The sequence below is a fragment of the Equus asinus genome, chromosome 14 (genome assembly GCF_041296235.1).
Source record: "Equus asinus isolate D_3611 breed Donkey chromosome 14, EquAss-T2T_v2, whole genome shotgun sequence".
NCBI lineage: Eukaryota > Metazoa > Chordata > Mammalia > Perissodactyla > Equidae > Equus > Equus asinus.
This window is the reverse complement of record NC_091803.1, coordinates 25,357,296-25,383,320: the sequence shown is the minus strand read 5'-3', so window position 1 is coordinate 25,383,320 and position 26,025 is coordinate 25,357,296. Positions and strand designations below refer to the sequence as shown.

The 26,025-nt window shown below is 45.7% G+C and overlaps 2 protein-coding genes across 3 annotated transcripts; one reads left to right on the top strand and one right to left on the bottom strand.

The window, feature by feature from the left end:
- The first annotated feature begins 8,187 nt into the window (after window positions 1–8,187).
- KCTD13 (potassium channel tetramerization domain containing 13) lies at window positions 8,188–21,955 on the top strand. Its single transcript, XM_014863928.3, has 6 exons — window positions 8,188–8,627; window positions 9,938–10,107; window positions 18,248–18,337; window positions 18,427–18,479; window positions 19,149–19,344; window positions 21,169–21,955. The coding sequence occupies exons 1-6, from the start codon at window positions 8,384–8,386 to the stop codon at window positions 21,403–21,405; spliced, it is 990 nt and encodes a 329-aa protein (XP_014719414.1). The 5' UTR covers window positions 8,188–8,383; the 3' UTR covers window positions 21,406–21,955.
- Window positions 21,956–22,097: 142 nt separating this feature from the next.
- On the bottom strand, window positions 22,098–25,269 carry ASPHD1 (aspartate beta-hydroxylase domain containing 1). 2 transcript variants are annotated; one of them, XM_014863927.3, is made up of 3 exons: window positions 24,257–25,269; window positions 22,902–23,015; window positions 22,098–22,363 (listed from the first exon to the last, which is right to left on the bottom strand). In XM_014863927.3, the coding sequence occupies exons 1-3, from the start codon at window positions 25,134–25,136 to the stop codon at window positions 22,254–22,256; spliced, it is 1,104 nt and encodes a 367-aa protein (XP_014719413.1). In that variant the 5' UTR covers window positions 25,137–25,269; the 3' UTR covers window positions 22,098–22,253. The 2 variants fall into 2 exon arrangements, with proteins under 2 accessions (XP_014719413.1, XP_070340709.1); XM_070484608.1 differs by lacking the exon at window positions 22,902–23,015.
- Between the last annotated feature and the right edge of the window lie 756 nt (window positions 25,270–26,025).

Genomic DNA, 26,025 nt, shown 5'->3' with positions numbered 1-26,025 from the left:
TCATGTGTGCACTTAGCATCTTGTTCCATCGTCTTGGACAGAAGATACCCACAGTCAGCGGCTTCGGAGAATCGCTAAGAATCCTCAGTTTGGGGTCCCCCAATGGACTGGATGCTCAGTACTCAGGAGAAAGTAATGTATGTCTTTTTAGTTGGGAAATATGAACGCAAGCATCAGCAACTTGGAGTTTCATTGTTGTGTCAGTTATCTGTTAAAGGTTCTTTTTGTAGATGCTCAAGGGCAGTTTTTTCGGATTCTTTTCCAGAAAACCAAATCTCCAGGTTCCAGATCATGCAGAGCTGCTTAGGCTGATGTTTTGGAAACTCAGTTTGTAGCTATTAATGACAAATCTGGAGGTATTATATGAGTCCCTGAAAAAATTAGTCATATAAGTTTATAATGGTGTCAGTCTAGGATTGAAAGTAATCCCCAAATGCATGGGGCAATTAACTCAGAAGAAAATAACTTGTGGGTCCTGGAAGGAATTGATATTATTGTATCAAGGGCAATGGCAAAACTTTCGGTTTCTGAGAGTTTTGATAATTATAAGTTTTCTTTCTTTTTTTTTTTTAAAGATTTTTTAATTTTTTCCTTTTTCTCCCCAAAACCCCCCGGTACATAGTTGTATATTCTTCGTTGTGGGTCCTTCCTGTTGCGGCATGTGGGACGCTGCCTCAGCGTGGTTTGATGAGCAGTGCCATGTCTGTGCCCAGGATTCGAACCAATGAAACACTGGGCCACCTGCAGTGGAGCGTGCAAACTTAACCACTCAGCCATGGGGCCAGCCCCTAATTGTGAGTTTTCTAATTCCTTTAGTTCTCTTTATTTTTGCTGAAGATAGCAGATGATATGGACAGTGTATTTTTCAAGTAATAGGTAAAGCTATACAGAATTGAAAAAAAAAATAATGGTATCAGTGAAATATGTCTCCATTACTGGAAAAAGAAATTGAGATCCCATCCCCCACTACACTGGGAATTAAAAAATCAAGAAATTTCCTTTCAACCAGTACATCCATAGCTCTCCAGCAAGAGAAAGTCTCAATCCACGCTGAGAATAAGCAACAATAATCAGAACATATTCACAGTTCATTTGGAGGTATTCACAGGCCTAGAGGCATTGGTTCCTGTCCATGTCCTACCTTTACAGTCTTGCCAGGAATACATCATTGGCAAGCAAGGCATGCACTGGAAAAACCCTCAGAAATACCTCTAAAATTACCTCCACCAATGTTGGTTCAATATTGTCCATTTATCTGTGCCATTGTGGGCAATATCAAGAAGCATTCCTGCTAGACTCCGTTTTGACTATGGCTACGTCCTCAGATAATAGTAAAACATCTAAAAGTTTTTAATTTGTGGTCCATTTTATAGAGATTCCTGTAGATGTCAGGGAATCTCTCTTTCTTTCTTTGGATTTTTAAAAATTTTTATTTGTAAGTAATAGCAGATACAAAAGAAGTTACAAAAATAGTACAGAAAGGGTACTGTGTACCCAATTTCTCCCAATGGTAACATCTTATATAACCATAGTACAGTATCAAAACCAGGAAATTGACAGTGGTACAATCCAGACTTTATGTAGATTTCACCAGTTTTACATGCATTCATTTGTATTTATGTGTATATACACAGTTCTATGCACACGTAGAATTTTATCACATGTAGATTTGCGTAACCACCACCACAATCAAGATACAGAATTGTTGTTTCACCACAAAGATCCCTCATATTATCCCTTTATAGTCACGCTCTTCTCCTCTCCCTACCTGACCCCTATCTTAACCTTTGGCAACCACCAGTCTGTTCTTCAGCTCAGTAATTTTGTAATTTCTAGAATGTTATATAATGATACAGTATGGAACACTTTGAGATTGGCTTTTTTCACTCAGTATAACTCCTTCAAGGTCCAACTAAGTTGTTGCATGTATCTATAGTTTGTTCCTTTTTATTGCTGAATAGTACGGTAACCAATAGCTGAGAAGCCTAACAGGAGAGAGCGAGGCAACCTGAAAATTAATAGCAGAAAGCTGTTACCACTCTCAGGACTGGAGGAACGAAGGGCTAGTGTTACCAGATCCCAGAGCCAGGGTCACCTGTAGAAGCTGGAATCATGGCCAGCCTCTCCTGTGGGAGCTGGACCCACAGGAGAGCTATAGCCATCACTGGGGGATGCTACATAATGTGGGGATGGGAGCAGGGGTGGAGGAGAGTGCTAGTAGAGAAATACCCTAGCTTCTCCCTTCCTCTCACTTTCCATTCTCCCTCCATTGCCTTCCACCAGGCGAACCCAATTGGAAGCCAGGTGACATGGCTGACTAAGATGGATAGCCTGCAGTGGTCTCCCTGGCACAAAACTGAACACATCAGGGGAGGACAAGGAGTAGATCGGAGGGCAAGCAGGTGCAGGACCTACACGGTAGAACAAGTGAGTGTTCAATTTTACAAGATAATGCCACACTGTTTTTCTAAGTGAGAATCTCTGTTTCCAAAGCATAAACCTACCCTCAGTATAAATATTTGTTTTATTATCTTTTGTCAGCTTGCAGGTCTGAGTGAAGGTACTTAATTTACCATCTGAGCTGATTTAATTTCTGGGACAGGCTTATAAGGATAAATCTAAGACTGTGATAATGGAGTCTGATTGGAAATTTTTTATTTTTTTCTTTTTAAATTTTAAAATTGTGGCAAAATACACATAAGATAAAACTTACCAGCTTAGCTATTTTTAAGTGTACAATTCAGTAGTGTTAAATACATTTGCCTTGTTGTGCAACCAATCTCCAGAACTCTTTTCATCATGCAAAATTGAAACTCTACACCCATTAAACAACAACCCCCCATTGCCGCCTCCCACAAGCCCCTAACAACCACCATTTTATTTCTGTCTCTATGATATATACCTTATATAAGTGAGATCATACAATGTTTGTCAGTTGTGACTGACTTAATTCACTTAGCACGATGCCCTCAAGGTTCATCCATGTCATAGCATGTGTCAGAATGTCCTTACTTTTTAAGGCTGAATAATATTCCATTGTGCGTATATACCATATTTTGTTTATCCACTCATCTGTCAATGGAAACTTGAATTGCTTCCGCATTTTGGTTTTTGTGAATATCCTGCTGTGAACATGGTTGCACAAATATCTCTTCAAGACCCTACTTTCAATTCTTGTGAGTAGTCCAGCAGTGGAATTGCTGGATCATGTGGGAATTCTATTTTCAATTTTTTGAGGAACCACCATACTGTTTTCCATAGTGGCTGCACCATTTTACATTTCCAACAGTGCACAACAGTTCCAATTTCTCCACATCCTAGCCAACGCTTGTTATTTTCCTTTTTTAAATGATAGTACTCATCCTAATGGATGTGAGGTGGTATCTTATTGTGACTTTAATTTGCATTTCCCTAATGATTCATGATATTTAGCATCTTTTCATGTGGTGTTGGTCATTTGTGTATCTTCTTGGAGAAATGTCTATTCAAGTCCTTTGGCCATTTAAAAAATTGGGTTGTTTATTGTTACGTTGAGTTGAAGAAGTTCTTTATATATTCTAGATGTTAACCCCTTATTGGATACACGATTTGCAAATATATCCTCCCATTCCATAGGTCACCTTTTCACTCTGTTGATTGTGTCCTTTGATACACAGGTTTTAAATTTTGATGCAGTCTGTCTTATCTTTCTTTTCTTTTGGAGGAGGATTGACAGCAGTTAGCTCAGGGCTAATCTTCCTAAAAATAAGTAAAAAAATAAATAAATAACTCAGGCACTTGACAATTTAATAGAGCTATACAATTAAAAAGCCAGTGGTGCAGCGGTTAAGTGCACACAGTCTGCTTTGGCGGCCTGGGGTTTGTCAGTTCGGATCCAGGGTGCGGACATGGCACCACTTGGCATGCCATGCTGTGGTAGGAGTCCCACATATAAAGTAGAGGAAGATGGGCACGGATGTTAGCTCAGGGGCAGTTTTCCTCAGCGAAAAGAGGAGGATTGGAAGCAGTTAGCTCAGGGCTAATCTTCCCCCCCCCCCCAAAAAAAAGTCAGCATTTATTAATCTACAAAATACAGAAATGAAATATTGCCTATGTTAAACAAAATAATCTCTCTTTTTGACAAACAAGACAATCTCTTCACGAGAGTTTCTTCCCCTTTTGTTCTGAGGCACCTCTTAAATAAACAATCTTATTCTTGCCAGAAGTTCCCCCAAAATGGCCACTGCAATTTCAAATTGTCCCTAGCGAAATTGTGTCAGAGAGACAAGGGTACAAGTTAGTGTAATCATGAGAAAACATGAAAGCAGCAGCTATTTGGCTCAGTTTTAGTTGAGATGAGTATCCATAAGGATGATGCTGTGCAACCTTGTACCTCCAGAACTTGGCCAAAGGCCAATTGTCATTGATCGGAGGCCGGAGAAAATGTCCTGATTTGGACAGAAGAAATGAAACAAAGCAGTTCTCAGAAACATAGACAAAACCCAGGAAGAAGTCCTTATAAAGGTTTGAAATGGTGACCTAAGCCAAAGTTTATCCCAAGGACACTGGTCTGAGGATACCATCTGAATTTCACAGCCCCTGGGGCTGGTTGTAAGCCAGATTTATTGGCTCTTGGTTGATGGAGCTGTAGCAGAGGAGGACAATTCCTCTACCCTCTAGGTCCTTCTGGCTTGTCTATGAATTAAACTGACATGAGACAGAATAACAGGAGAAAAATCAAACAAAGCCTTATAACATGTATACATGGGAGAAACCCAGGAAAACTGAGCAACTTGCCAGAACGGCCAAAGCTGCCACTTTAAATGTCGTCTTCAGCCAAAGACAAAGGAGAATGTTGGGGGTAGTGGTTTGGAACTGCAAAGGGGAGGAAGGCACTTCACATGGAAATGGAAAAGCAAATGTTTGGTAGGCAGAACTTTGACAAAAATGGGCTTAGCAAGGAATCTCACAATCTACCGATACCCAGAGTTGTCTATGGTGATGGTCTGTCCTGGGACAGGCCTTTCATCTTAAATCCTTAGGCAGTTAGGGGGAAGGTCAAAGTTTCTTTCAGAGTCTTTTGTTCTTAAAATTACTCAAGGCAAAGAGACACATTTTGGGGTGGCCAACTCTGATCCCCCACAGAGCAATTTGTCTGGTTAATTCTGATAACAAATGAGACTGCAGCATGCTAACTAGTTACATGACCCCAAAGTGGTTGGCATGCCCAACTTCTTAGAGGGATAAGTGGTATTCAGCCACTAGAGATTGGGCAATAACAGGTTTGTGATGCCCTTAAACATTCAGAGCTGCAAACCCATCCTTTCCATATAGACTTTTCCTCTTATAGGCAAACAACATTCAAGACACTAGACAAAAGGAGAGAGCATAGGAGGCAGTAGAAGGCCAGAAAACAATTTCACCAAGGAAAAATAAAATCTGGTTGGATAACCAAAAAATTGGGGGGGACTGTCTTCCAAGTGTAGGAGAGAAAGACATTTCCTTTACCCGCTCTGAGTCCTTATGGCCGGACAATGAATTAAATTCACATGAGACAGAATAACAGGAGAAAATTAAACAAAGCTTTATAACATGTATACATGGGAGAGGCTCAGGCAAACTGAGCAACTCGCCAGAATGGCTGAAGCTCTCCTCTTAAATACCACACTCAGCTAAAGGCAAAGGAGGATGTTGGGGGTAGGGGGAGTCAGTTATGGGAGATTACCAGAAAAGTACAGTAAACAAGAGTAAGGTTATTATGCAGATTTAAGTCCTTGCCTTCCACATTCATAAGAGTTTCTAGAGATAAGGTCATCCCCCCTTCTTCCTGGTACACAGAGGGAGACACCTTTACAGATGGAGAGTTCCCTTACAAATGTAAACGTCTCTTAACAAAGGGTAAGTAAATTCTACTTTTCAGAGTTTCTTTCCTGTCTGCAGTTTTTAAAAGTAACCGGCCCAAAATAATCCTCATACCAAAGAGACATATCTGGGGGTGGCCAATTCCAGTCCCCCACACAAGGAAGACAAACAAAATAATCCCAACGCTAAAAGGTCTCAATGAAACATGAGAGCTCAATTCAGCGAGACCTTACATCCCAGCCATGGGTAGGATAGTACCTCAAACAGTTAGAGACACAAGGGATCTCAGATGTACACATTATTATAGAGTCAAAGGTCCCAGTCCAAGACAGTGAGGGTTTCATCTGTGGATGCTCCATTTCTGACAATGTCCTCCAGCCAAACACTACCAGGCATGCACCTGTGGTTGAACAAGGGCAACTGCACACCATGGGGAACCCATCCTGGGCATCTCAGCAAGCACATGTTAGAAAGCGCATTGTTATTACAGGATTCGGACTTGTATTAGGTGATTTTCTAGGAAGGTTCAATAAAGGGGAGATTTGCTCTAGGTTGGATGCTGTCAAGAAGTGGACATAATTCTTTTTGGTTATCTTAATTATTCTTATCTAGAAGTTAGGAGGAAAGAATGGGTCTAAAGCTGTACTTGGTAAAGAAGCAAGTCACTCAAACTGTAGGGGAGGAGGTTGTGTTTGGTCACTTCTGTGGTTTGGACAATGTGTTCAGACATGATTATGGACATGATTATCTCAATCCACCAGAGAGTGACTTTGATGTTGGTGTTCTGTGAAACTTTTTATACTCAAAAGGACAATACTGCAGCCTAGCTGATAGTGGCAGGTAGGCTCCCAGCAACACAAGGCTTCTGAAGGGAGAGTGCAAATCAGCTTCCAGCTGTCAAGAGAAATTGTTTCACCAGCTACACTGGAAAAATCAGAATTGGCAATCCCTTCGGCAGAACATGAGCTCTCCACAATGACTCTCCACAAGTCACCACAGGCCCCTTTACCCACCAACACCTTATAACTGGCCCACTCCACTCGTTTACACTCCAACCTGTGCCCTGCAGGTATTTAAATTTGCATTCCTCACTAAGCACAAAAGGAACCAAGCAAGCCTAGAGGAAATGAATTGCTCGGGATCACCTGTTGAACTGGTGAGAGGGCGGAAACTACAACTCTGTGTTTAGTTTTTCTCTCCAGCAAAGCTCCCTGCTAGACAGTAAGGTCCATTGTTAAATCTCTGATGTATCAGCCTCTCAACTGGATTGTAGATCGAGTCTGATAAAAACACTTTGTCAACAATGTGTTCCTATCCTCTTTTTTTTTCCCCAGGGTTGAGTATCTAATGATATTAGCTGGGATTCTAAGACCTTTGCTCAGCCACTCCAGCCACCCCTGACATTCTCTCTGCTCCCCAAATACATCAAGTGTGTTCCTGCTTGAGAGTCTGTGTATTTGCCCTTCCCTCTGCTTGGAACTCTCTTCCTCACACCTCCATTTGACCGCTTCTTCTCTGCTTCAGCTCGATATTGATGTGGATCAAGGCTGCCCCAGGGAGAGAAGCCCAAGGCATCCTGGCCTACATGCCAGTCTCCCGATTCATATCTAAAGCTATAGGACCACACAACAGCCAGACCCCACACACTTTTTGCATCATCTTTCCTTTGTCTAGTAAAAATATGTCACATACCCATGCCTTATAAATTTAGCCCTAACCCTCAACACACTGCAGCTCTTCACTGCCCATGGGTCCTGTCCCCATGCTATTCTCTGAATAAAGGATCACTACTACCAGACCTTGAGAGTGAAGAAATCTTTCTTTGGACTCTTTGGCTCACCCAGCCCGCCTCCGTATCACCTCCTCAGAGAAGCCCTCCACAACAACCTTACCCACTCACAGGCTGCATGCCCTAGACTACCGCCACCTCCCCTGGCCTCCCCTTTGGCCTCCCTTGCGAGCTTCCCTTCGTGCTTTGTTCCAAGCTCTCTTGAGTCTGCCAAGTGCGTGGCGCTGGGGGCCAGGAAACCTTGCCAATCCCCTGCCCCTCTGGGCCTCAGTTTTCCCTTCACGCTCTTGAAGCACCCTGAGAGCAGAAAGCCAACCACGGAGCGGGGACGTCGCTTCCGACAGCAGGCAGGGGCGAGGCGCCTCCTCAAGCTGGCGTCGGCTACTCGCGAGGGGGGCACACTTGACGCAACCCCCCGCCGGGCCTGGCCCGGGCTGGTGGGGGCGGGGCGGGGAGACAGGGGGTCCGCGGCAGCTTGTCTGGGCTCCCGCAACGGGCCCAAGGCCACTACGCATGCTCCGCACCCCCGGCCCGCGAGGCCGGGGCGGGACCTTGCCGCGCCTGCGCAGCTGCTCGGCCCGGCTTCCGGGCGGGCCGGCGCGATGGGGCTGAGGGCAGGTGTAGCGGAGTAGCGGCGGCCTAAGGGCTTAGGAGCCCAGCGGTTTGCCCTGAGAGCTCGGGTCCCGGGGTCTTTGGGACCGGCCAGAGGACGCGGAGAGAGCCTAGAATCGCCGCCCGCCGTCACCACCAGGCATGTCGGCCGAAGCCTCGGGCTCGGCAGCGGCCGAGGCCCCGTGTCTGGATGTCCCTAAGCCCTCGGGTCTCGAGCCTGGCTCCACCGCCTACGGTCTCAAGCCGCTGACCCCTAACAGCAAGTACGTGAAGCTGAACGTGGGCGGCTCACTACACTACACCACGCTGCGCACCCTCACGGGCCAGGACACCTTGCTCAAGGCCATGTTCAGCGGCCGCGCGGAGGTGCTCACGGACGCCGGAGGTACGCGCGCCGCCCTTACTTGCGCTGTCCTCCAGCCCCCGGATCCCTTTCCTCTGGTCTTTCATCGCCCAGCCTCCTCATGGCCCTTCTCTCGTCTCACTACCGTCCACTTAACTCATTCTCACGTCCCCCAGCCTCCCCATCCCATCTCATCTCCTTGTCTCATTCATAATCTCCCTCCTCCCCTACTCGTTACCTCCAGCAATAACGAACATTTACGGAACCTACTCTAACTCTGCCGGGCGCTGTAGTAATTCAACACGTCACCTCGAATTTTCATTACCACTCCCCCCAGTTCTCCCCTTCACCCCTCAGCTCGAGAGACCTGGGAAGCTGCCGTGCTGCCAGCAGCACCCTTCCAGGCAGGCTTCGCCGGTTTCTTAGAGCTGCCCATTCTTTTGTTCCACCGCTAACAACTAACCTGCAGAGTTGGGGGATCTTGTCTGTCTCTGTGTTCCCCTAACCCAGCTCCCTGTACACTCTGCGAATCCTTCTGTAAATGCAGATCATAGGAGGAGGAGACAGAAACCTGCTTTGGGTTTGCCAGGGACACCAGAGGAGGGCGGACGGTTCTCTTTGGCGGGCGAACTTTACCTTCTTGGAGTGCTACATTTAGGTTTGGGCCCCACATGCCCAAGTGGAACCTTAAAGTTTTTTGGGGGGCGGGGAGGGTGCTATTCAGAAGGGGTTAAAAAGGATTGTGAGAACAGGAGAATAAAAATTTGGGAGGTAGAGCTCAGTCTTCAAATATCTGAAGGTGAAGAATTTATTCAGTAAGTATTTGTAAGCCAGTTAGTGCTGAGATACTTTAGGAAACGAATCTGATAAGATTAGCCTTATGGAGTTTGCTTTTTTCTGAGGGCAGGGGGAGAACAATAAGCAAGTAAACATAGAAAAAACGAAACAAACGTGTAATTCCAGGTCGTAATAAGTTCTATGAAGAATATAAAGGTTAAAATGGTAGTGAACTGGAGTATAGACAGTTTAATTAAATAGGATGGTCAGAATTAACGAAGAGGTTAGTGGCTTATTAATAAGGTAACCTATAAGAACTTTCTCCTGGCGAGAACCTTCTCAATGTAGAACAGACTTGAGAGAGACTTAATTCTCTGTGGCTGGATATTTTAAAAGGGGGCCTATGGGCGAACTCACTGGAGATGTTTTAAAGGGTTTTTCTTGGACATGGGAGAGGTTTGAGACAGATCAATATTCAGACTTGTAGCTTTGGAATCCTTGTTTTAAAAAAATTTAGTAGCTCCACGGTCCCCCAGCAAAGCCATCCTTCCTTCTGCCTTTCCCCACCCTACCAGGTTGGGTGCTGATTGATCGGAGCGGCCGCCACTTTGGTACAATCCTCAACTACCTGCGGGACGGGTCCGTGCCACTGCCTGAGAGTACCAGAGAACTGGGGGAGCTACTAGGTGAAGCACGCTACTACCTGGTACAGGGCCTGATTGAGGACTGCCAGCTGGCACTGCAGGTGAGGGTCCCTCTCCTGCCTCCTGAGTCCCACCTCTATGCCCATGTCCCTGGGAGAGCTGTCCAAGCAGTTAGATGTTAGAACATTAAAAAAAAGGAAATATAAGGTACTACCTGGAGAGGCTGCCTGTGGTCTAGCCCTGACTAACCATGACCCCAGAGAATTTGGGGGTGCTGTCCTCTGTATCTCTGCTGCCTCGGACAGGGCCCTGCTCACCACCTCTTGCCAAGACTACTGCAATAGTTAAATGACAGCTCTCTCTCTGCTTCTTGCTGTTCCTTCCCAGCCAGTTCAGCTGTTACACCACTGCCTGAGTAATTATCCTTAACACAATCCCAGTCTATTCTCTCCCTTGCTCAGAAATCCTAAATAACTCCCTTGTGCCACTAAGGGGGAAAATCTAAATTTAAATCAGAATATAATGACCTCTGTGATCTGGTCTTGTCCTGGGAGGCAGCATTCCACGCCCCATCCCCCAGGGGGTTTAAAAATTTTTTTTACCAATGAACTCTCATATAAACAGAGCTGCTCCCAATAAAACCGGGTTGGGGGATCCAGAGCCCCACCTGCTGGGCTTCTCTTCTGTGGATCTCTTAGGGTTCTGAGAAGAACTTGGAAAGCCCAGCCAGGACATATGGGTTAAGTGTCACCTCTGCCCCAGCTGACTGAGTGACCTTGAGTGAGTCAATTCCTACCTCTGGCATTCTGTCCTTATGTTCCAAAAAATAGGGAAATGAGAAAAACATGTACAATGTAGTGAGTTTTAACATAAAGCCTTTTATGCTGTTCTGTTTTTACAGTTAACAATGTCCTTTCTTTTATGATACAATATTAACAGGAAATTATAAGAGTTTCTTTTTTGATGCCCTTTGTATATTCAAAAGTGGCAACTATGAACAACTCTCTATTATATTGGACAATACTTATTCTTGAAATCCAAAAATATAGAATTCCTTTGATCAGTATCCATGTTTCTCAAACTTTTTGACGGCATCTCATAAAAAAAATGCATTTCATGCTCACATAACTGAGATGAGAGTTTTATAAAATGATACTTTTAGTGAAATACACTCTGATATATTGTCTTCTTTCTTTTTAGTGCTATTTGAGACCCATTAAACTTATTTCATAACCCCTTAATGGGTTACCACTTACAGTTTGAAAAACATTAGACTAGATGATCTTGGAAATGCATTCCTGCTGTATAGTTTTACATTTATCTAATGTTATCTCACACCCACTGTGTGTCAGGAGTGATTCTACAGTCTGCTTGTGTGGACATCTTGTACCCCTGTTTGACGTAAAATGAAACATGAGGGAAGTTGGGGATGCATCCAAGGTCAAAGAGCCCGTAAGCAGCAGAACTCAGATTCAGCCCCAGGTTATCTGACTCCCAGGTGCAATGCTTTTTCTTCTCTGCTCCAGCTGCCTCCTCTCTAGGTTTCCCTGAGATTGTTCCCATCCCCACCCTACTCAGCTAGAATTTGCTTGTTTCTTTGGAGGGTTTTCGTTTTGTTTTTAAGATTTAGATACAGAGAATTGAGTTCCGTATATTCCTCAGTATATGGCACTTAATCATCATTGATCTATGCAAATCTTCTCTTTCTATTTTTTTCCTTCCCAATCCTCTACCTACTTCCCTTTCCCTGTAGGTACCCCTCCAATTTTAATGTTTTGATCCATATGCTTGGATTATGTTTGTACCCTTGAAAAGCTAAAGCATTGTGTTGTATATGTATGCATTTTAAATTTCCATAAATGGCATTGAGCTATGGATCATGTGTTCTATTTCTTAATTCAACACTTTTTTCCAGATCTAGTCATGCTGCTGTATGTACATTTAGTTCTTTGCTTCTAACTGCTGTACAGGAATCTATGGTGTGCATTCACCATATTTTACTTATATATTTCCCTGAGGCTGGAGATGTAGATTGCCTCCTGCTTCCTGCCCTCACAAACAGAGCCACCATGAGCATCCTTGTACATGTAGCCTTATGGGTCCTGGGCCAGGGTTTCTCATGATTGTAGCTGGGAGTGTAATTGTTGGGTCACAAGACACATACAAATGAATTTCAGCAAGTATCATTGGATTACTCTCCCAAATGGCTGTAGCACTTTATACTCTTGGTCAGCACTGCATAAGGGATTCCATTTTTGTGTCTCCTCGACAACACATAGCATCATCCCGCATTCTAATTTTGCCAATCTGATTGGTATAGAGTGATCTCATTTTAATTTGCTTGCCTCTGATTACTAATGAGACTGAGCATCTTTTCATACTAGCTTTTTTGCTTTCCCCTTCTGTGAATTCCCTATTCATATTCTTTACCAAATTTTCTACTGAGTTTCCTATCTTTTTCTGGTTGCTTTGCAGGAGATCCTCACATATTTTAGTTTTGTTCTTAGGAGGAATTAAGCCATGTTACCCTGAGGCATGTGTTGTACATAATAAATTAACTCTTGTCTTATGCATCTAGAATGGTACTATTTACCTGTCATCCTCAGGAGAGTTGCAAAATCAGTTACTCAGATTATTTGCTGTGTTTTGAGATTCAGATGAGGATCCCCAGTTAAGAAAGTCTGTTTCAGATAATGATTTATAGTCAGTTTTAGATGTTGCTAATATTTTCTCTTAGAGTGTTACCTCTGTGGCATCTGTTGTTGAATAGAAATCCTTGATTTTTTAATTATAAATAACCATTTATTATTATTTTTTTAATTTATCATTTTTTCTAAAAACTTTTATTGAGTTAATGATAGGTTACAATCTTGTGAAATTTCAGTTGTACATTATTGTCTGTCAGTCGTGTTATAGGTATGCCCCTTCACCCTTTGTGCCCACGCCCCACCCCACCTTTCCCCTGGTAGCCACTAATCTGTTCTCTTTGTCCACATTTTTAAATTCCTCATGTGATTGGAGTCATACAGAGATTGTCCTTCTCTATCTGGCTTATTTCACTTAACATAATTCCCTCAAGGTCCATCCATCTTGTTGCAAATGGGACGATTTTGTTCTTTTTTTACAGCTGAGTAGTATTCCATTGTATATATATACCACATCTTCTTTATCCAGTCATCTGTTGGTGGGCACTTAGGTTGCTTCCATGTCTTGGCTATTGTAAATAATGCTGCAGTGAACATTGGGGTGCATGGGACTTTTGGAATTGCTGACTTCAAGCTCTTTGGATGGATACCCAGTAGTAGGATCCATTTATTATTCTTAAAGCAGTATATAAGTATTGTAGAAATTTAGGACACACAGATAATCAAAAACAAAAGAAAAGCACCAAATATCCTTCCAGGTATTTTCGTGTGTGTTTGTGTGTTTGCCAAAATTGATCATGCTGTATGTGCTGTTTTGTAATCTGCTTTTGTTGTTGTTTGTTAATAATTGCCATCTTTCCGTGTCAATAAAATTTTATCCTATCTAACATAAAGGGCGTACACAAATTTTTACATTTGTTCCAGCAATGTCTTTTATAGCTGGTTCTTGTAAACTAGGACCCAATCTAGATCCTTGCATTACGTCTGCTTCTTATGTTCTTTAAGTGTCTTCCAACCCGAAACTGTCCCTTTTTTCTCACAATGCTGACGTGTTAAAGAGACCACTACATGTCCTGTACAATGACCCACTTTCTAAATTTGCTTGGTTATTTACTTATATCATTTGGTTTGTTACCCTACCCTATCCTGAGTTTTCTGTAAACTAGATGGTAGATTTAAAGGCTTGATATTAAATATTTTGGTTAGAATACATTTTAGGTAATGTTATATATTTCATATTGTTTTATATCGAGAGACCTATTGTGTTGCTAATATGACCCATCATCAGTGATGCTTGGAATTGGCCCCTGGGTTTAGGTCCCTCCATTGTAGTTAAATTTCCCTGTTGCCAACTATAATCTGTGTGATGTTATTTAGGCACTATATGAATGGCAATTACCTATCAACCTCACACCAATTGATAATCCTTGCCTAAATCAGTAATTTCATTAGGGTTGTCGAATAATTATAATTGTATCATTCCTTCAACATTATTATGTAAAGTCATGCTTTCTGTTGTCAACTGGAGAAATCATTGATTTCAATGTAGTCAGAGTCCTCTTGTTTTTTCCCCTAATGGTGGATCCTTTTAGGGTCTTGTTTAAGAATTCTTTTCCTAGTCTACATTTTTTATTAGCTTTATAGTTTTATCTTTCATGTATGGGTCTTTTAATCTAAATGGAATTCACTTTTGTAAATGTGAATTAGAAAAGGAATTTAACTCCTTTTTTTTTTTTTTGAGGAAGATCAGTCCTGAGCTAACTACTGCCAATCCTCCTCTTTTTGCTGAGGAAGACTGGCCCTGAGCCGACATCCATGCCCACCTTGCTCTACTTTATACGCGGGACGCCTACCACAGCATGGCTTTTTCCAAGCAGTGCCATGTCCGCACCCAGGATACTGAACTGGCGAACCCCGGGCTGCCAAGAAGTGGAACATGCGAACTTCACCGCTGTGCCACCGAGCCGGCCCAGGATTTAACTCTTTTTTTATCCCACATAGAGTGAGCTAGTTTTCCCAGTGCCATCTACTAAACAATCTGTGGTAGCCAGCATCCAAGATGGCCACCAGCAATTCTTGCCTTCTGTTTTTCAGGCTCTTGTTTAGTCCCCTCCCACACTGAATTGGGGTGACCTGTGTAGCTAGTTAGATACTGCAGAAATGATAGTGTGTGACTTCTAAAGCTAGTCATAAAAGACATTGCAGTTTCTGCCTCCCTCTTGAATCACGCACTCTGGGGGAAGCCAGCTGCCATGTGAGGACATTCAAGCAGCTGTAGGGAGAAGTCCTCTTAGTGAGGATCTGAAGCCTCCTGCCAACAGTCAGCACAAACTCCCAGCCCCATGGGTGAACTATCTCAGAAGTAAGAGAATCTACTTCCCAGTCAAGTCTTCAGATAACTACAGCCCTGGCCAACAACTGGACTTCAACTTCATGAGAGACCCTGGGCTAGCTAGGGTTTTAGCCACTCTAAGGTTCCCAACTTACAGAACTGTGTGAGATAATAGTTGGGCTTTTTTTCCCCTCCCCAAAGCCCCAGTACCTAGTTGTATATTCCATTTGTAAGTCATCCTAGTTCTTCTATGTGAGCTGCTGCCACAGCGTGGCCACTGACAGACAAGTGGTGTGGTTTTGCCTCCAGGAAAGGAACCTGTGCCACCGAAGTAGAGTGTGCCGAACTTTAACCATTAGGCCATCAGGGCTGGCTCAGTAATTGTTTATTGTTGTTTTAAGCTGCTAAATTTGTAGTGATTTGTTATCCAGCAACAGATAACACATTTTGGTATTTGGAGTTGGATTCTGCCGTAACAAAAACCTAAAATGTACGAGTAGCTTTATAAGCTGGAAGTAGGCCAAAGCTGGAAGGACTTTGAGAAGAGTGTTAATAAAGGCCTAAAGATCTTTAAAGAGTTGGTTCATAGAAGTCTGATGACCTTTGAGGAGGCTGCAGTGAGGAAAATGTTATTGGAAAGTGGTGGAAAGGTAATCTTTAGTATGTAGTGGCAGAAGTTTAGCAACATTGTTTCCTACAGGAATGTAGAAAGCAGAAAACATACCTAATGGAGTGGGTGATCTAACTAAAGAGATTTCCAGGCAGAATATTGAAGGTGCCAACAGTTTTCTTGTTGCTTGTAGTAAAATAGAAGAGGAGAGGGTAAGCTAAAGAAAAAAAGAGTTGAAGAAAAAGAAGCCAGGAATTACTGGGTTTGAAAATTCCCAACCTTTCAGATAATAACTGATGTTAAAATTGACAAATGGCTTCCAGGCAAAGACCAAATACAGGGCATTCTCAGTAAAACGTGGTCTAAAGATGAAGCTGAGATTTTGATTGTAAAATCCTTTGTTAAAACCTCAGAAATATCCAAGAAGATGCCTCAGAGAACAGTTCAATCAAATAATGGCACTTCTAAGAAGCTTAAGGGTGTTACACAGCAGCAGTCTCAGTGCAAGCCCAGAGTAGAGAAGAGCTTATCTCACAGAGATTTGTGAGAGTGGCTTTTGTCTAATGCACTGGACCCCAAGACTCACAGGACACCCATTAAATTTTTAAGAGAATTATGTTGGCAGAAACACTGCCAGCTTGGACTGAATGGGACAGAGGCAGTGCAAGAGGAGAAGAGGCCTTTGGACTCCAAAAGTTCAACAGGCAGAAAACAGGCTAAGGAAACTATGGAGCTGCAGACCTGGACCATCTTTCATGGAAAAGGAAGAATGACTCAGGGCAGAGCCAAGAGCCATAGAGAATCATTTCTGGACAAGAGTATGCGTCAGAGAGCTCCCAGCATTTGTCAAACTGGATTACAGAATTTCTTTGAAGCAGTGACTTCTATGTACCTCATGTCCCTGCCTCTCCCTTTTGAACATTGGTGTCCTAGTGGTTATCCTAATGCCTGTTCCACCATTGCATATTGGGTATATGGAAGAGATAACTTGTCTCTTTAGTTCACAGGTCTTCAGATCAAGAGGAAATGTACTTAAGGACCTGTAGTTAAGGAACTACACCCAAGGAGCCTCATTTCCACCTGGACCTGAATTAGATGACAAGATTCTGTACTTGAAGCTGATGCTGTAATGGGATGAGACTTTGGGGAATCTTGGGAGGGGGTGAGTGTATTTTGCATATGGGAGGGATTTGAATCAATGGGGGCCAGAAGGTGGACCATGGTCCTATCCTCCAAGGCAGTCCCCAATGATTCTTTCCCCTAGTTTTCATTCCCTTATGTAGTTTCCTTCCACACTGAATAGGGCTAACAAAACTAGGTCATAAAAGACGTTGAGGCCTTCACTTTGCTTTCTGTTGGATTATTTGCTCTGGAGAAGCCAGCTGCCATGTTATGAGGACACTCAAGCAACCCTATGGAGAGATCCAAATGACAAGGGTCAGATGTTTCTTGCCAATAGCCAGCATGAACTTGCCAGCCATATGAATAAGCTTTCTCAGAAACGAATCTTTCAGACCCAGTCATACCTTCAGATTACTGCAGCCCCAGCTGACTTGACTACAGCCTTGTGAGAGATTCCATGCCAGAAGCACCTAGCTGAGCTGCTCCTGAGTTGCCAACCTACAAAAACTGAGAGAATAAATATTGTTGATTTAAGCTGCTAAGTTTGGGGACAATTTGCTACACAGTAATAACCAATACTTTCCCCCACTGATTGGTGGTATCCTCTGTATAAATATCGTTCTCATATATACCCCAGTGTGTTTCCAGGCTCTGTGTTGTGTTCCATTGTTTTTGTTTGTTTCTACACCAAAACCACACTGCTTTCATTATTATGGCTTTGTAGGCTATCTTAATATCTGGTAGGGTAAGTCTCTTTTGGCTCTTTTTAAAATTGACCTAAGTAATAGTAGACTTTTATTCCATATTAATTTTAGAAAAAGTCTTAGGAGTTTCTCACAAAAATCTTCTAGAATTTCTATTAGAATTGCACATCTAGTTTTTAGGTTGAGAGAGGTGAGAGGGGTTTTGGCATAAAGATTCTAGGAGACAGAGAAGAGGAAAGAAGCCTGTGTGTCTGGTTCTGATTCTGCCTCCAGCCTCCCACCCAGCCAGGTTCATTCATTCAACTGATACTTTCTAAGCATCTACTGTATGTTAGACACTTACTCCCGAGGTGCGAAGAGACAGACCATAAGCAAATGTACTGAAAAATGAGAAAATGTAAGGCCCTGACTGCCATGAAGAAAGTGAACTGATAATGTGAAAGGCAGAAGTGGAGGCTGCTTTAAGCAGGGAGCTTAGGGAGCGGGATCAGCCCCCTCTGAGGGGCACTGTTTGAGTTGTATCAGACTGATATGAAGGAGCCAGCCACGCAAACAACCGAGTGCAGACCATTCCCGGCAGTGGGAGCAGCAAAGGGTTGGGAGTGGAGGGAGTGCACAAGCTGGATGTGCAAAGGAACATCAGCGGGGCTGAAGCCCAGCAGGCAGGGGAGAGTGGTAGAGACAAGATCCGAGAGTTCGGATCCTGCAGAGCGTTTTGGACCACTAAGTCTGGATTTTTCCCCAAAGGCAACAAGCAGCTTTTGAAGGCTTTTGTGTAGGGGACTGAGTGACCTTTGTGCTGTTAACCACCTTCCGCTTCTTCTCCAGCAAAAAAGGCAGAACCTGTCCCCGCTGTGCCTCATCCCCATGGTGACATCTCCCCGAGAGGAGCAGCAGCTCCTGGCCAGCACCTCCAAGGTGAGGCCCCTGAGCCCTGAAGAGTGGAGGTTGGGGGCCTCTCTCTGCAGCCTGACCCCCACCCTTTTCCATCCTCTCTCCCCCAACAGCCCGTGGTGAAGCTCCTGCACAACCGCAGTAACAACAAGTACTCCTATACCAGGTGACCACCTTGGGGGCCGGGAGGTATACGGGCTAGAATCCTGGGCTCAAGCACAGCTCTGCTTCTGGCCCAAGGGGAGGGCTGTGACCACACTGAGGGGTGAAAAGAATGCCTACCTGAATGCAAATTCCAGCTCTGTCACTTACTCACTGGGTGCTTTGGACAGGTCATTTTCACTTCTGACCTTCAGTTTTATCATCAGTAAACAGGTTCAGGTGAGGAATAGATGGTAATGACTAGCATTTTACTAAGAGCTTACTTTACAACAGGCATTGCACTAATTGCTTTACGTATATTTACTCACATAATCCTCACAAATGTTTGAGGTAGGTACTGTTATGATCTCCATTTTATGGATGAGGAAACTGAGGCACCGAGAGGTGAAGTAACTTCCCTCGTGTCACTTAATTAAATAGTGGAGCTAGGGATGAGACAGCCTAGTCCCAGAGCCTGCATTGGTAGCCACTCTGCTGTGCTGGGATTTGCTCAGCAAATGCTACTTCCTTTCTCAGGCCTGCTTAGCCTGGCCCCAGGGGTGGAGGAAGCTCCCTGCCAGGCACCCAATTCCTGGGCAGGACCACAGTGCTGGGTGTCTGGGCCCCTATGCTAGAGGGGAACAGAGGGAGAGAAGCCAGTTGTGCTGAGGCCTCCTGGCCCCCTGACCCTCAGCACTTCAGATGACAACTTACTTAAGAACATCGAGCTGTTTGACAAACTGGCCCTGCGCTTCCACGGGCGGCTGCTTTTCCTCAAGGATGTACTGGGGGACGAGATCTGCTGCTGGTCTTTCTACGGGCAGGGCCGCAAAATCGCCGAGGTGTGTTGCACCTCCATTGTCTATGCCACGGAGAAGAAACAGACCAAGGTCAGAAGGGATTAAGGGCCTGGTCAGGGAGGGCTGTGGTGGTGGGCAGGACGAGGAGCTGGCAGCTCAGCAGATCAGGCAGGGGCAAGTCTGTTACTGGGAGGCAGGAGCTGGAGTTCCAAGTTTTGGGGTCTTAGCTGTATAACCTTGGGCAAGTCACCTTCTGTGGGTCTCTATATCTCTACCTATGAAATGAGGGTGTTGGGTAAGAGTGGGATTCTTAACCTAGGCCAGTTGGGTTTCAGAGCTATCTTGAAATAGCATGCAGGTTTGGGAGTATGTATGCATTTTTCCATATAGAAGGACCATAGTTGTCGTTAGAATCTCAGAAGGGTCCCTGATTCGAAATAGGTTCTTAAAACCTCAGGACCTTAGAACACACAGGCCTCTTAGAACGCTACAAACTGAGTTTGTAGGTCCTGAGTTATTAACATGGGAATCATCAGCAGATACTTCCTGAGCACCTACTCTGCACTAAGTGCTGCACCAGGCTTAAAATCAAGGTGAATGAAATGCTGAGTAAAGTACAAGCCCTCTGACATGTCATCTGACTCCTGACAATCTTATCAGTCTGGTCCCTTCTGACCTTGATATGAAGGATGTGCCCTAGATACACCTCCTGCAAGCCTCTAATCACCCAATGCTATTTTATACCTCCCTACCTTTGCACACACTGTTCCCTCTTGGGATTATTTTTCCTCATCCCTGTCTGCCTAATGAATTTATGCTTAATCTTTAAGACCCAAGCCAGGCATCAGTTTCTTTGGGACACCTTTGCTCATGAAATTTCAACCCAACAACCCCAGACAAAGTTGGTCATACTCCCTTCTGCCGGGGGTGGGAGGTAGGGGGGTGTTTACTGCAGTAGCAAGATTTTAGTTTCTTGAGGGTAGGACTGTATCTTCTTTTTCCTATCTCTAGCACTAGCTAGGCCCTTATCACACAGTGGAAGCTAGGAAACATTTATTGAGTGCGTGAATGAATGAATGACCCAGCTTACAAGCAGCTTCCTCTATAATTGGGAAGATAGGAAGATAAACCAATAGTTAGACTGCAGCTTGTTAAGAATTATGTTAATTATATCCCTCCAAGCCACACAAGGGGAGCCCCCACTCACCTCTTCACTTCATCCCTTTCTGCTCTCTTCATTACTCTGTCTCATTGCATTGGCCTCCTTGCTGCTGATCTTCAAATAATACACTAAGTGCACTCCTGCCCCAGAACTCTTACACTTGCTCTTGCCTCTTCCCAGATTGCTCTTTCTCTAGTTATCCACCTGGCTCCTTCACTCCCCTTGTTTTGCTTTCAGTCAGATGTCACCTCAGTGAGGCCTTCTCTGAACTCCCTCTTTAAAGTTGTAACATTCCTGGATGTGGCCATCCCCACCCCCTTCTCCTGCTGTATTTTTTTTCCATAACACTTATCATCATTTGGTAGTTTATACTTTATTGTATGTGTGTCTGTGTCCTCCCTGTAGAATGTGAACCTCCTGCAGATAGGAACTTAATTTTGTTCACTGCTGTATTCCCAGTGCCTAGAACAACACCTGGTATAGTGCAGTTACTCAGTAGATATTTGTCAAATGAAAGGGCACACCAAGAGACTTGGCAGCAAAGGAGAGAAAACAAATAACTCTGCCCGGCTTCAGAGCTGGACCTTTAAGTTGTGTACTTTGAGTAAAGAAGCTTCAAAGAGGACAGTCCAGGTTAAAGACCCCGTGATTGCAAAGGCTAGGAGATGTGCCAGTGCAGCAGCTGCTAGGAAGGGGGCTCGCTGTGTGACTGGTCCAGAGGGTGGGAGCTGGGGGTTGCTGGCCTTTTGCAGGTGGAATTCCCAGAGGCCCGGATCTTTGAGGAGACCCTGAACATCCTGATCTACGAGACTCCCCGGGGCCCAGACCCAGCCCTCCTGGAGGCCACAGAGGGTGCAGCTGGAGGTGGCGGGACAGGCCGAGGGGAGGATGAAGAGAACCGAGAGCACCGTGTCCGCAGGATCCATGTCCGGCGCCACATCACCCACGATGAGCGTCCTCATGGCCAACAGATTGTCTTCAAGGACTGACTTTTGACCTTTCTTCCTGTTTTCTTCCTGCCACTGGGACGCAGTCCCTCTCTAGCTTTTCCTCTACTTCCCAGACTTTTGCCCCGGCTTTGCTGGCCAAGTCGTGGGCCTTCCTTCTGTCCCTTCATTGCATGGTACAGTTCACTTTGGCCCTTTTCCATTCACTCCCACCTCATTGCTAGTAACAGTACATTCCAACCCCTCCCCTCAGTCAGAGCCCTTCAGAAGGCCTACGTTCATTCCTTTATCCTCATCTTGGTCCTGATATCTTCCCTCATCAGCTGGTTTAGAATGATTTAGAATTCCCTTTTTCTTTTTTTTAGTACATTTTTCATGCCAAAGTGTCAAGCCAGCCCTTAATAACACCCACCACATACTGAGCCACCTCCCTGCACTGTGCAGGGTAGTTTGCCTGCCTCCTTCCCCCACCATTCTCCCTACCTCCTTAACTTTGTACTAGGCGGGCCTGGGCCTGCACCAGCTCAGCCATCTCAATCTGTTTCATATTATTTATTTTAATTTTCTATTAAATTATTGGAATAAAGTTGAATTGAGGGTCTGGTACCAGCTCCTGGGGAGGGGTCCAGGGAGATGGCTTGTACCTGGCTAGTTGGGTGGGAGAAGAAATGAACCCCTGCCCCATGTCTTTCCCTGGGGCTGGTAGCTGGGAAGAAAGTAGTCAGGAGTTAGGAGAGGATTTAAAAATCTGTATTTCAGTGTTTGCTGGTCAGTTCCCACCCTCAGCCCCATCCCAGCCCCTGCAATGGAGAGGAGGTCCTGGCTAACACTCAAGCCATCCCTGAGTGCAGCATCTCTCCAGCCCAAATGTCTGAAGGGAACGCCTTCCTTCAAGGGTCTGGTGCGAAGACAAAGTCGAGGGCCTGGCGCTCGGCTCCAGCCACGTTGGGGTGCCAAAGGTCCACGATGAAGACTACTCGAGGCCCATCTTCAGGGGAGCCTAGGGCACATGGGGATGGAGACAGAAGAGCAGCTAACATTAAGAGCTTATATGCCAGAACACTCACCAAACACTTGTAAAAGCAGCACTTTGTAAATAAGTGCCAAGCACTGTTCTAACCCCTAAGTGTATTAACTCTTAATCATCAAAACAAACTCTGAATTAGTACCATAATTACTCCCGTTTTATACAAAGTCCCTGAGGCACAAAGAGGTTAAATAACTGTCCAAGGTCATACAGCCTATAAGTGCCGGAGGTAGGACAGGAACTCAGGTGGATCAGCCTAGGGTCTTATAATGTTAACCACTTCGCTATGCACCTACATTAACATATAATCCTTGCAGTCACCTGATCAAGATGGCAGTTGCCCTATTTCACAGATGATTGGAGAAGTTATGTGACTTGTTCAAGGTCATGCAGCTACAAAATGGTGGTGCTAGAACAGGAAGCCAGTTGGGGCTGATTCTGTGATCTCTAGTCTACTCCACTTCACTTTTCAGTCCCTCATCCCTCCTTGGCAGAACGGGAGCCCCATTACCATTATGAGCCACTGTGTGCAGGAAGGAGTCATCCACCAGTAGACAGTGTCCCTCAGCCCAGCACTGGGGCTCACCCCCGACCACCAGCTCACAGCCAGGGGGGATCTTCAGGCCTGTGGAAAGAGACCCAGGCATCTATCGCTCCTGCCTCTGTTAAAGGGGCCCACCCCATTCAATCAATAAGCAGATCTGAGGGTGTTAAATGCCAGTGTCTATGGTGGTCTCTCTTTGCTCTCTGGAAAGTGACCCAAGTGTTATTAGAATACCATACTGGATGAAAGAAGTGCTAGGAGATAGGAGAAATGCAGTGCAAAGCACAATCTATTCTGCTTCAGAAAACAGGGAAAGCTTACTGGAAGAAGTGGCATCTCCTCTTGGGCTTCTGACAGTTTAACTCAAGAACCTACTATGTGATAGGCCTTTCTCTCCCACAAGGTATAAAACTATTGGCTCCATCCTGGCCCAAGGACCACACAATCAAATGCTGTGAGAAAACTGAGCAGCCAACTAAAATGATGGGGAATAGGAAGACATCCCAGAGGACACGTGGCAATAGAAAATGCGAGTCCCGAAGACTCAGGAGGAGTTTTCCAGGAGGTGATAAAATGATAAAGGGTAAAGACATTCTAGGTTAAGTGTATAGCATGAGTGTGGCATCTGCCAGAATCGGTCAGAGGCCTTTAAGATTTAGAGCACATTGGGAAGGAAGGGGAGGAAGAGAACAGGTGGGAGATGCAGGAGAGAAAGGATCTGGACTTGATCCTGAGGCCATTATGCTTAGAAGTGGAGAACACATCCAACTAGTAGCATAGGAGATGATTTTAGGCAAAACAAGGTCATGCCATTAAATAACTCAGAAAATTGTATTGTTTTCCATTTTCTTTCAATCTTTCAAACATCGAAAAGGAAACCTCAGTTTGGTGCTACCATGACTTTAACACCCCACTAACGTTGCTCCTGTCTAAGTGAAGACAGCATAGGCTTCGGTCTCAGAGAGACTACTTAGCTAGAATTTTTAAAGCTTTCTTTTTTTAAGTTTAAATTTGTTTTTATCAGTATTTTTTTAGGGTAAGTAATACTGATTATCATTGTCCTGTAAAGATTCCTTTAAAATAAGTAAAAATGTGGGGAGAGTCAATATGAAGAAACATAGTACAGGTGGTAAATGACTATGGCAAAGCTTATGAAGATGGTTTGCAAATCGCTGAAGCTCAGGAAATGCTGCTGTGAAGATTTCTGAGAAGAAAGGCATGATCAGAACCACAGTGTAGAAAGCTCTGGTGGCAGAGAAGAAGAGAGTCTGGAGGGGGAATCATGGAGGCAAGGAAGTTGTCTGTAGGCAGCATCTACTTACCGAGATGACATCTGACCCGCACATTGGTGGGCCCACAGCGGCCCTCAAGCCGTGCCCCAGGCAGGAGGACAGAAAAGCCAGCATTGCCGAAGGTGTTCGCACTGATAAAGCTCCGCAGCCCCCTCAGTGCCCGATAGGCTCCAGGGCACAGGCGGCAGTTGCTGGGTTGGCACTGGCCTGCTTGGTACAGCAGGAGCTGGTAGCACCCAGGGGCCAGGGGTGGGGACCAGCCCCGAGGCAGAGGGGTAGTCCCTGAGAAGTCCCAGCTCACAGCCCCAAAGTCCCGCAAAATGGCAGGGAAGCTGCTCTCCAGGAGCTCCACATCATGCCGCTGGGCATCCCGTGGCATGAAGGGGGCTGAGGGCAGGTCTGGCAGGAAAAGCAGGCCTGGGCGCTGAATGCCCAGGACCCCTGGCCCTCCCCCAGGGCCTGGGCCACCCTGAGCTGCCCGCCTCACCCTACCCATCCCCGCCCAGGAGTAGCGCCTGGCATAGGCCCGAAGGCGACGGCTCACTAAGCCTTCTGTTCTGGGTCCTTCCCCAGGCTCTCCAGCACTCCCTGGGCTTGGCCTGCCAGCTTCAGAGCATCCCCCAGGCCCACCACTGACACTCCTGGCCTGTCTCTCATCCCCCAGGGCCTGCATGTCTTGGGAGCCCAGGCGGTAGCAGTACCAGAGGAAAAGGGAAGTGAGGGCTCCAAGGAGCAGGGTAAGCGCTGAGGAGGCCAGGGGCAATGGCCATGCAGGCATGATGGGCAAGGAGGCCCTGGCCAAGAGGCCTGGGTCATCTTCCAGACCCCAGTTCCCCTGTCCCCCCTGTTCTCCTCTGGTTCCCTCCATGGCTGCTCCCTGGTTACCCCCTGGGCTGTTTCCCTTCCACATCCCCACTCTTGGTTCTCTCTCCTTCTGAGGGCTTCTCTCCACCTTGTATCTCCCTCTTTCTTGCCTCCTTCGTGTACCTCTAATTCTCCTATCCCTTTCTTTCCATCTATCTTTCTCTTCTCTCTCCTTCTACCTTTTCTTTCTGTTTCCAACTCTCTCCTCTTCCTTTTGCGCCCTCCCCCCTCCCCCTTCTTTCTCCTTCTGGCAGTTTCCTGTCTCCCTCTGCTTCTCCTTTCCCCACCCTCTGTCTCCCCTTCTCCCTTCTTCTCTCCTCCCTCCACCTCCGCTCTTCTTTTCGTTCTGTCTTTCTCTTCCCCCTATTCCTTCTAGCTTCCCCGGACAGCAGTTCCTACCCCACCTGGACCCGCGGCCCCGGAACCCGCAATCAGTCGTTCTCCGCAGCGGCTTCTCTCCTTCCTCCCGCCTCTCTCCTTCGTGCCCTCGCTTCTCACTCGACCTGACCCGCGAGTCCCGTCTCTCTCTTTCTCTCTCTTTCCTATTCGCTCCTTCCTTGGCTCCCACTCACCCTGACGTCACCCCTCTCCACAGTCTTCTCAGCTTAGCTACCCCCACCCCCGCCCACTGGCAGTCACAACTCAGTCTTGGGGTGGGGAGTCGTCTCAGGATTTGCCTAGCCCTCCCCCCAACCCCCGCCCGGCCGCGACGGGGCGCCACGTGGGGTGCTGGGGGCACCGAGCCAACCTCCAGCCTCCCCGCAATGCGAAAAGAAGGGGCAGGGCCTGAGGGAGAGGCGAGGCAAGTCAAGGGGCGGGGTGAGCGCGCCGACTGACGGACAAGGCCCGCGTTCGTGGACTGCGGACAGGGATGCCGCAGCCTGTGGGTCGGTCTGCCAGTCCCTCGACCAGTTGGCCTATGACTCCCCCTTCGC